Source organism: Pelophylax lessonae (assembly GCF_965119305.1).
Source record: "Pelophylax lessonae genome assembly, chromosome: 6".
Taxonomy (NCBI): Eukaryota; Metazoa; Chordata; class Amphibia; order Anura; family Ranidae; genus Pelophylax; species Pelophylax lessonae.
The window spans coordinates 164,397,785-164,409,860 of NC_138773.1; the positions used below are offsets into that span (position 1 = coordinate 164,397,785).

The 12,076-nt window shown below is 40.2% G+C and overlaps 1 protein-coding gene across 1 annotated transcript; it reads left to right on the forward strand.

Annotated features, from left to right (window-relative positions):
* Positions 1 to 7,885: 7,885 nt before the first annotated feature.
* On the forward strand, positions 7,886 to 9,115 carry LOC309558678 (zinc finger BED domain-containing protein 5-like; the record flags this gene model as incomplete). Its single annotated transcript, XM_082261736.1, has 1 exon — positions 7,886 to 9,115. The coding sequence occupies one exon, from the start codon at positions 7,886 to 7,888 to the stop codon at positions 9,113 to 9,115; it is 1,230 nt and encodes a 409-aa protein (XP_082117862.1).
* Positions 9,116 to 12,076: the final 2,961 nt, after the last annotated feature.

Sequence of the window (12,076 nt, forward strand, 5' to 3'; positions counted from 1 at the left end):
GGGCCACCTCCAGGCTCACCTGCCCCCTATCTATCCATTTGCTTGCATGTGCTTCCACTGTGAAGGCTCTTATAAATTCATTAGAGTAGGACTGCAGGTTTACAGGGAGCCGTGAAGTGGCCCTGCAGCTTTCACATGCGTTTGCAAATGTGTGCTAACTAAACCCCTGTTTTGACGCAAACTGTTAGACAGGTTAATTTGGTTGGTAAGCAAACTGGCTGGCAGATCGAACTGGGAATTTTACTTTTGTTTGTTTCATGTGTGGAGCCCTTCCATGTGTTCTTTGCCATGAAGGCCAGTAATAGGTGGGGGCAGTGGCCATTTTCTTTGTATTTAATAAATCTGTCTTCTCTTTGTCCCCAGTCACCCATTCCAGATCATTTTGTAAAGGGCCTACATACAGTACTAAGACCTGACCTTTTTACTAATAATATATTCTATTTTATTCAGTTATTCGGTTCATTATTATATTAATTTCAGCCACAACCTCTAAAATACTTAGCAGTTGATTTACTAAAGGCAAAACAACTGTGCACTTTGTAAGTGCAGTTGCTCAAGAGCTTAGTAAATGAGGTAAAGCTTTAATTTATAATGAATACACATTCACATGCAAGGAAAAAAACAGCATTTTTACTTGCATAACAGAATTGGATGATAGAAGTCACCAGACCGTCCCCTCATTTACTAAGCTTTGGAGCAACTGCACTTGCAGAGTGCAAATACTATACACTTGCAAAAGTGCACAGTGCATTTGCCTTTAGTAAATCAAACTCTTAGTGTGAAAGTCTTTTTCCATTTCCCAAGGATGATTGCTTTTACCGCTGGGAAGAAATGCACACATATTGCACTGTAAAATATTGTATACTTATCAATATCCAGATTTAAAGAAATAATTCTATAAGTGGTTTTGAGGTAAGAATGTTAGGATTTTGCAGAACCAAAGTATATGGATCAGCAAGTGGGTCATTTGAAAGGGATATTGTATTTGGAGGTTAATTCATAAAAAAATACTAATATACAGTAAATGAAACAGCATTTTAAGTAGGCCATAGTAAAAATGGGGGAGAGTGTAGCAAAACAGGTAAAGAAATATATTTTTTTAAACTTTTAAGATTTTAAATGCTTAGTGAAGAGTTCTCAACTTTTAGGATATGTTTTTTGCATGATCTGAATGCTTATATTTGAGATAAGGTTTAGTTTACCTGTCTGGCTAAAGACATTTGGAAATTTCAGTTAATCAATTTGCTAGTTATGCAAAAATGATTCCCACACCATCAGTAAAACGTTTTGTGTTTATGTCCATTCATTTTTATCCCTACAATATTGCTGTTAGTTCTAATAGCCTTAGCTAGAGGTTTTGAAATGAGTGAGAATATTGATGGTGACAATGGACTCCCTTGTCTTGTGTCATTTATTAATTCAAATTTTCGAGGTTTAGGTTAAAAAAGCTTTAGTATACAGTGCTAAAATAGCTGACAGTTTCCAAACCCTGAATCCAATTTTTTCAAGGACTCTTTTTAAATAACCCCAGTGGTCATTAGAAGCAGAAAAGGCACTTGACAGAGATCTGCATATCAAATTAGATTGATCATTCTTCTTGTTCCATCTGGTGCTTGCCTGTTTGTTCTCACACATTAAGTATTTATTGGGTAATGATGATATAACATCTTATTATAAAACAGATATAATTCATTTAGAAAATTACCACAACATTTGGTAATTGAAAGAAAAAGGAAGACAGAGATTCACAAAATTATACGGGAAAAACATGCAATGGGGTGGGGCATTCCTCTAAGCTGAATATGTAAGTAAGGTGTGCATTGTTACATCTGTCCCTAGGTAAATAAAAATAGTATTCAGAATATTAAACAAAAAATAAATAAATAAAATATTAGGTACACTCTGATGTTACATAAGGAAGTGTTTTTTAAGTAGCGAATATGTATATATTTTTAAATCTTTAAGTATAGCCTTAAGTAAATTTTTAAGTATAGCCAAAACAATGTGATCATGTACTGCATAAATTAGAATTGGATACAAATTATTCCACTTCTTTGTTTTCAAAAATATTTCTCATTAAACTATTCTGCAAACCAGGACAATCTAGATCCAATCTGGTTTCAATCATCTAGATATAGTTAGCTTTTCTCTGGTAATGTTATAAATAATAAGGCCTGTGTCTAAATTTAAAAAGACTTGAGACCATATACTATTTGTTTATTTATTTGTTTTTTCTTTTTTCTTTTTTTTTTTTATAGCTAGGACCATGTATTCTGACAGTGACAACAGCTGGGAAATTGTATTCTGATCAATGGTTGCAGATGCTGCTGAACCAGCTAAATGTCAATCAGAGTAGACCAGCAATGTAAGAACACTGCAACACTTTATTTCAGAATGAATAAAGACAGTAGTACCAAATATTTCAACAATATTCTTCCATATCATTTTACTGCATGTGCTATTAACATATTTTAGTCATGCTATTTCCTATATGTAACATTCCTTGTAAATACATCTAAAAGCCCTGAGACTGTTGCTGGGTGCCAACATCATGGATGTGATATCAGGAGACCCAACACACTAAGAGCTGTTAAGTAAAACTGTATATTTTGCCCTTTACTCCTTCACCAGCTTCTACATAAAAGTGTATGCAGGGAGGGGATGGAAGGGATGGCATAGACAATAAAGCACAGACAGTAGTTAGGCACACCCAGAAGAACAGGAGGTTAGAAGGGAATTGACTCTTCTAAAGTAGTCAAATTTGCTAGGAGGTTCAAAGGCAAGTTGCAAGTGAATAAAAATAAAGATATTAGTGGGCTGCACTGAAATATCAGGCGTGCAATTAATTGCCTTGCTGTATTTTATGATTTTCGTGTCAAATCCTGTGTGCACCCCCCCTTTCCCCCACGTTTGAAAGTGACTGAGGACACAGATTTGCCAGTCCCTTCCTCTACAGCCTCAGCTGCACAGATAAATGAATACAAATTTCTCTGAGGCTTCCTGATCATTTACAAACTGAAGCATAATAAAAACACTATTTACTATGCTTCAGTGATAAGCGAACACAGGAGTGATTAGTGTAGTCCGTCTAGACATTCTTCTCCAACGATGACCCATCCGAGATCAATTGCTCATTGTGTTAACTTAGGAAAGGAAGGGGCCAGTAAATTACATATTTACCAATCCCTTCCCCCGGCTCTCCATCCTGAAACGTCTCCCTGTGTGCCCATAGCAGTTGACAGGGGGAGAGGAGAGGAGGGAAGCGGGCAGCACTGTTGGGGAAAGGGGCACACAGGAGGTCTGGACAGAAATTGGAATCCCCCTCCTGTTCAGCAGGTGCCTGGGCGCCCCTTTTGAACTGATGGAGCCCAGGCCCAGTACACAGGGCTGCTGATAAGGCAGTACAGCCAGCCCTCCTGTACTGGGCCTGGGCCCCATCAGTTCAAAAGGGGGGCCCAGGCACCTGCTGAGCAGGAGGGCCAGCTGTACTGTCTTATTGAAGACATTGATCCACTTCTGCCTGCCCTTGCAGTGCTGCCATCTTCTTTCCTTTCCCTTCCTCTGGCTGCACTGCAGGTGGATAGGTTCTAACACATGCGCACCTTGCATCTGCTGTCCAGGCCCCACTGTATGCTCATTTCCCCTGCAGCACTGTCAGCTACCCTCCTCTCCTGCTGGCAGCTGCTGCAGGCACACAGGGGTGGGGGGGAGGGTGTTCCAGGATAGAGAGTGGTGGATGGGCCAGTAAATATGTCAATTTCTGGCCCCTTCCTGGATGAACACAGTGAGCAATCAGTACTAATCACTTCTATGCCTATTCATCACTGAAGCATGATAAACTGTGTTTACTATGCTTCAGTTTGTGAATGAGCAGGAAGCCTCAGAGCGCTTCCTATTCATTCATTCATCATTCCTAATCAGTCACTTTTGGAGGGGGTGGCCCTGTCAGGTAGGCTGTATGGGGCCCCATGATTTCTAACAGCAGCCCTGCCAGGATAGGAGGGCTGGCTGTACTGTCTTATCAGCCCCCCTGACCTCAACTACAGCAATAATGTCTACATAGAGTTATGTAGAGAATCCTTTATCTGGGGACGTGTGCAGTAACCAGTACCTAATTTCTATAAACACTATCTAGGTATGGAAATTGATCATAGACTTTTTGATAAGCCAACTAGCACATATTGAAACTGCTAAATTTGGCATGAGCAAATAGACATTAATGACATCTGATCAAGTAAAGGTTATTTAGATAAACTATTGCTGCCTAGGTGTTTATTTCCAAGTAGGGGGGATTTACTGTTGGGAGAAGGAAGGTTATAAAAAGTCTGTTGAAGTATATTTTTTTATGAAAAATTATGAAGAAAAACTTAAAGTTGTCAAGGAAGTTGTTAATTTCGCTTTCAGTGAGGTGGATAGTTGATATGTCAGGTTTTGTATTCCAGCCTGGGCAGAACATAAGTATTTTTGTTCCATTGATATAAGGGGGAGTGGTTCTAGCCATTTGGAACAGATACAGTAAGTGAAGCATGGTCCAACTAGGTTAAGTGTTTTTATTTGTGAAAGATGTTATTCTCTATACCATCCTATTCCCTGTGAAAAAAAAAAAAATCTATTTTGTATCATGAAGAAAAGGAAAAAGAAGAATGGCACTACCAGAAAATCAACAATTTTCCTTATAATGGCCTGCTCTTCCCACAGGCCCATAAATAAGCCTGTTTGCAGCCATCACTGACTCTCTCTTTTGAATGTGAAACTTCCTTTTCAACAAATAGAAATTACTTTCTAAAACAAACTCCACATAATTCAAAAATAAGGTTATTTTCTTCTCATCTATACAGATGTCCTACGTGAGGTAATGTTTTATTGCTTCCCCAATCTCTGAGGGACACTGCAATTTACAGATTGTGCCACTGCACAGTCTTCAGGATAAGATGGGGGGGTGAACTGGTATGTCCTACTGGACCGACGCTTATCTATTTATATTTTGTGGCCGGTCAGAAAGCAGTTAAATAATTGATGTTTTTTTCTATGCTGCTCTTGATGTTGCATTAAATGGACCCTCCCTCACTGTATAAGATTTTATAATTTTTTTTTGCTTTTTATCTAGTTCCCGACCCCCGCTGCAGTTTTACTGTGTCAGGCTGGCTCTCCTGCGCAAACGACTATGTCTACGTCGGTCGCGCGCATGGTGCACGCTCCCACCCCCACTAGGCAGCGGGGATGCCAATGCTTGGTGCCAGTGGCTGCAATTGCCGCCGGGCTCCCGTGATCGCTCCCCACTGAGAGAGAAGGACGGTCAACTGTTGTAAACACAGCTGACCGTTCTTCTCTCTGAAATGATCACAGAGTGCCTGTGATCCGTCTATATAGAGGATCACAGGTCTCTGTGGTCATTTCACAAGCCCATCCCCCCACAGTTAGTAAACACTCCCCTATGCTCACACCTAACCCTTTGATCACCACTGTGGTAACCCCTTCCCTGCCAATGTCATTATTACAGTACCAGTGCATATTTTTAGCACTGATTACTGTAATAATGTCACTGGTCCCCCCAAAAGTTTCAAAAATGTCGGTTAGGGGTCCGATCTGAATGCCGCAGTTCCGCTAAAAATTGCAGATTGCCGCCAATACTAGTAAAAAAATAAAAAATAAATAAAAACGACATAAATCTTTCCCCTAGTTTCTAGACACAATAACGTTTGCGCAAACCAATCAAAACACGCTTATTGCGATTTTTCTTACCAAAAATATGTAGTAGAATACAAATTGGCCTGAAAGGATGAAAGATTTTGATTTTTTTTTTTTTTTTTTTTGGGGAATGTTATATTGCAGAATTGTCACTTATTTTTTGTTTATAGCGCAAAAAATAAAAATAACAGAGGTGATCAAATACCACCAAAAGAAAGCTCTATTTGTGGGAAAAAAAAGGACATCAATTTTATTTTGGTATAGTGTCGCAAGACCGCACAATTTTCCGTTAAAGTAACACATTGCAGAACCACAAAAAATGGCCTGGTCATTAAGGGGGCAAATTCTTACATAGTTACATAGTTAGTGAGGTTGAAAAAAGACATCAGTCCATCCAGTTCAACCTATGATGTGTGTGTGTGTTTGCTTTTAACCGTACATTGTATACCCCTGTATGTTGTGGTCTTTAAGGTGCCCATCTAATAGTTTTTTGAAACTATCAATGCTCCCTGCTGATACGACTGCTTGTGGAAGAGAATTCCACATCCTTACCGCTCTTACAGTGAAGAACCCCTTACGCATTTTAAGGTTAAACCGCCTTTCCTCTGGGTTTAGTGAGTGGCCACGTGTCTTATTGTATCTCCTTTCTCTGAATAGTTTATTCCTTATGCTAGGGTCGCCAGTACAGTATTTGTACATTGATATCATATCCCCCCTCAATCGTCTCTTCTCCAGAGAGAATAGGTTCAGTGCTTGTAGTCTTTCCTCATAGCTGATGTCTTCCATTCGCCTAATTATTTTTGTTGCCCTTCTCTGGACTTTTTCCAATTCCAGCACATCCTTCCTGAGGACCGGTGCCCAGAACTGGACAGCATGCTCCAGATGTGGCCGGACCAGAGTCTTGTAGAGTGGGAGAATAATCTCTTTATTTCTGGAGTGAATCCCCTTTTTTATACATCCCAGTATTCTGTTGGCTTTGCTTGCAGCGGCTTGGCATTGCATGCCACCACCAAGCCTGTTGTCTACCAGTACCCCCAGGTCCTTTTCCATCCTAGACTCACCCAGAGGTTCCCCCCCTAGTGAGTAGCTTGCTTTCCGGTTTCTGGCCCCCAAGTGCATTACTTTACATTTTTCAACATTAAACCTCATCTGCCATGTAGTTGCCCACCCCGTTATTTTGTTCAGGTCCGCTTGTAAGGTTTCCACATCCTGCATAGAAGATATTGGCAAGCTTAGTTTAGTATCATCCGCAAATACTGAGATTGTACTAGATATCCCCTCCTCTAGATCATTTATGAATAAATTAAACAGGATTGGTCCCAGGACAGAACCCTGGGGGACCCCACTTTCCACCCCCGCCCAATCTGAGTACTCCCCATTAATCATCACCCTCTGGACTCTCCCCTGGAGCCAGTTCTCTATCCAGGTACTCACCTTATGGTCCATACCTACCTTCCTTAGTTTGTACAGTAAGCGTTTGTGGGGAACGGTGTCAAAGGCCTTTGCAAAGTCCAGATACACCACATCCACAGGCTTTCCTTTATCTAGGTCAGTGGTTCCCAAAGTGGGGGTCGCGACCCCCCAGGGGGTCGCGGAGTGGGGAGCGGGGGATCGCGAGATGATTTACAGAAACTAGCAGCTAGTTAAAAAAATTACCCTATTCACCTGTAGTGTCTTAAAAAAGGTTGTAATGATGCGAGTATAAATTTAGGATAATTTAAATAAACTGGAAATAAAACTTTGTTTGCTCCGATTAATTATGACAGTGACCTGTCAATCACAATTTACAGCACAACAACATGCGCTGGCTAGCTAGCTAGATGCACATTTGGTGTTTTGCTAAACAGCGATCGGTCTATTTTGAGATCTAAACTTGATAAAAAAAATGAAACGGTGGTTATTATCATCAAAAGAGAACGAGAAGGGAGCAGAGATACCTGCTGATGAGAGAACGGGATCAGCATAAAATACAGAGGGCAGAGAAGAGGATGAGCCGCCAGGACTACCCTCCACCTCTGGAAGGGCAGCCCGCCAAACCCGTGCCCCGCAAACGGACCATCCCTCCTCGAAAGCCAGAAAATACAGAGAGGAATACATAAAATATGGTTTCACGTGCATTGTTATAAATCAGGTACAACACCCTCAATGCGTTGTGTGCTCCGAAGTCCTCGCACATGAGAGTCTGAAGCCCGTGAAAATGCAAAGACACCTGAACACCAAACACCCCAGCCTCACAGATAAACCCACTGACTTTTTCCGCAGAAAGAAGAAAGAGTTACAGGGACAAAAAAAAGTAATTTTTAAACAAACAGCTATCCCCACAAAAGCTCAGAAGGCTTCATATGAAGTGGCATATTTAATTGCAAAGACCAAAAAGCCACACACCATTGGAGAAACTTTAATCAAACCAGCAGCAATAGTTATGAGTCGCGTCATGCATGGAGATAAACTGGCCGCTGAGCTGGAACAAGTGCCGCTCTCTGATGGGACTGTATCCCGCCGCATTACAGACATGGCTCAGGATATCAAGTGTCAACTGATTGACAGAGTGAAGAAGAGTGGGAGGTACTCCTTACAACTGGATGAATCTACAGACGTGTCCAGCACCGCTCAACTCCTTGTATTTGTCAGGTATATTTTTGAGGGGAAACTAAATGAGGAAATGTTATTTTGTACGCAACTGGAAGGATCATGCACGGGCGAGGACATTTTCAATAAGCTGGACAGCAAACTTAAAGATGCAGGACTATCTTGGGACGAGTGTATATCAGTGTGCACAGACGGAGCTGGGGCAATGCTGGGAAAAAAGAAAGGACTAAAGGCACGAGTCCTCCAAGTAGCACCTCACCTCAATTTCACGCACTGCATCATACACAGAGAAGCCCTCGCGTGCAAAACCCTGAATGCAGAGTTTAAACATGTTCTTGACACTGCTGTGAAGATTGTTAATTACATAAAATCACGTCCACTGAACACACGACTGTTTTCCACTCTCTGTAATGAAATGGGATCAGAGCACAAAGGCCTGCTCCTACACACAGAAGTCAGGTGGCTGTCGCGAGGAAATGTGCTGAGACGCCTGTACAAGCTGCGGGATGAGGTGCGCATTTTCCTCACAGACCAAAGATCCCCACTTGCTGAGCATCTGTCTGATGCTGACTGGGTGACAAGACTGGCATATTTGTCATGTATTTTTGAAAAACTCAACGGACTAAATGTGTCCCTGCAAGGTGAAAACACAAACATCTTGTACCTTAATGATAAAGTGCAGGCATTTGCGAGAAAGCTGGTGCGTTGGAGAGAGAGAGTGGAAATGGGACGCATAGACATGTTTTCTGAACTGGAAGAATTCATGGAGGAAAATGCACTCAGTGTCGAAAGCCGCGTTGGATGTCCTCATGCAATTTGGCTCAACGTATTTATGTGAAAAGACATTCTCCGCGCTGACTTACATTAAGAATAAACACAGGTCACGGCTTAACGTGGAAGATGATCTGCGGGTGGCGATCTCCAATATTAAACCTAGAGTGGACCTGCTTTGCTCCGCGCACAGCGCCCATCCATCACATTAGGCATTTTTTTTTAAGTTTTTATTTTTTATTTTATTTTTATTCACAATTTAGCACATATTACAAAAACAATGCAATCAAAAAAAAAAAAAAACATCAAAAAGAGTACTAAGGCCCATATAGATTGGAACTCTTGCAGTCTTGAATGCTGTTTACTTGTAATTTCTTCAGTGGGCAAGAAATGTATTATCTGCTCCACCCATTGACCAAATCTGGGTCCTGATTGGGAAATCCATACATGTATGTAAGGCTTTTTTTTCTGAATACAAAGTTATTGTTGTATGCATGTTATAGGCAGCTTGTTCGTATTCTGTCTGTAAGCATTTCACAGTTATGGATGTATTTGTTTTTGTCCATAATTTGTTAATAAAATAGCCTGGCTTAGAGATTGTGTTCCTTTTTGTTTTAGCTCTGTCAGTATGTAACCAAATCGCAAATCTTACATACGAGGGGGAGGGGGAGGGGTCGCGGGTCGTCAGCAATCTAATATTGGGGGTCGCGGTCTGAAAAGTTTGGGAACCCCTGATTTAGGTGGCAGCTCACTTCATCGTAGAAGGTTAATAGATTGGTTTGGCAAGAACGATTTTTCATGAATCCATGCTGATTACTACTAATAATACAGTTTTCATTACTAAAGTCTTGTATGTGGTCCCTTAACATCCCCTCCAAAATCTTGCAGACTACAGACGTTAGGCTGACCGGCCTATAGTTACCCGGGATACATCTCAGCCCCTTTTTAAGTATTGGTACCACGTAGCTTTTTTCCAATCAGCTGGCACCATACCCGTCTGTAAACTATCCTTAAAGATCAAGAATAATGGTCTGGCAATCACCTGGCTGAGCTCTTTAAGAACCCTCGGGTGCAAGCCATCCGGTCCCGGTGATTTATTTATGTTAAGTTTCTCTAGTTTAGTTTTAAGTCTATCTTCTGTTAGCCATGGCGGTATTTCCTGAGGTGTGTTGTTTAGTTCGGCCTTACAAGCTAGGTTCGTGTAGCCCCCCGATTCTTTTGTGAAGACTGAAGAGAAGAAATTATTTAACACTTCCGCCTTTTCTCTGTCCTCAGTGGCCATATTTCCTTTATCATCTTTTATGGGGCCAATGTGTTCTGGCCTAGCTTTCTTACTGTTTATATACTTAAAGAACTTCTTGGGGTTCTTTTTACTCTCCTCCGCTATATGTCTCTCGTGTTCTATTTTAGCCGCCCTGATTTCGTTTTTACATTTCTTATTACACTCTTTGTAATGCTTAAATGCTGCCAATGACCCCTCAGTCTTGTATTTATTGAAGGCCTTTTCTTTAGCACTAATATGCATTTTTATGTTGGAGTTTAGCCACCCAGGGTTTAGTTTTTCTCTTTTAAATGTATTTCCCTTTGGAATGCACTGGTCAATCCCCTTGTAAAGTATGCTCTTGAAATTCTTCCGGTCCAGAACTGGTTAAATGTCTCCAGTTACCAGTTTCTTATGCCATGAATTTCACAGCTAGATCCCTCCCTCCAGACTTCAATGTGGTACATAAATTTCACACTGGATTAGAAACAAAACCCTCACAAATCAAGCCCCAGCAAATTGGTTCATCTTTACTCTAAATATATTTTGCATTTTTTTCACCTGGAGAACTTTTTAAATTGTCTCAGCTTTTTCCCAACTCATCAGTTTTCACCTTATTCTCATTAAACCATATATGTCATTTTTTTAATTTCTGTTAACAAAAAGTGGGTGGAGGTATGATGTTATGTATTATACTTTCTGGTATTGTACACTTAATGCATTAGGAAACCACACTGATTATATTAGAAAACTGCAAGGCAATTTTATTTTTTTAAACTTTATGTATTTTTTTTAGTTCTCAGATATCACATAATTTTAAGGCAAAGGTTAAGATTTGCTGAAAGTGTATTATGAAGCTATTAAACTTTTGAAAGCCATGCTGATGCAAGAAAAAAACCTGTTAAATCCCAAGATGGGCCAATAGAGCAAGTAATGCATTTTTCAGCAGCAATTGTTTCTTTATAATATATTGATCTTCTGTCTCATACCTAACACATTCCCTTATCTCGCAACACCACCATTAGTGATCAAAGCTATTAAGCAGATAGTACCTCAATATTGTTTCAGTCAGCATCGTTCAGTAATACAAAACAGTGACTGAAGTGTTAAGTGTATCTAAGGGAAGGATCTGCTGACACTAAACTTTGCAGTTCTAACCAATGCCAATTTTGTGTATTTCTAGTGTTGCATAACATTAACCTATTATTTTACTAACATTGAATTATTCTCATTGTAACATCTTTTGTAAATATGTTTTCACTAATTGATACTTAGTTTTGAACCTGGAGCAACGCTTTAAGACTCACCCAAATGCAAGTGATCCAACACAGCAAGTTAACTTATTCTGTATTTCATCATCAAACTTTGTCAAGAAATGTTATTTAGCTGCATTCTCCAGTATGCAGTGAAAACCCACTTCCTTATCTATCTTTTTCCCTCTCTGCATCTCCAAGAAAGTTCCTGGTCCATTCATATTTATCTTGTCTCTCCAGCTACATATTGTAAAAATATCACTTCACCACACATCCAAGTACTTTGCCACTCGTTCAGCTGCTCTTCTCTCTCTTCCCTTCACCAATTCTTGCTGCTATTTCTTCTTGACTTTCTTCTTTCTTCTTCTAGATATTTTTAAAGTGAGATTTATTTACAGTTAAACACACAAACAAGCATACACAGCAAACAATGAACATAGGAAACTCCAGCAAACAAGAAAAAACCCCAAAGACAAAATACCTAATGAACCTAACTGACTATCTACATATATTT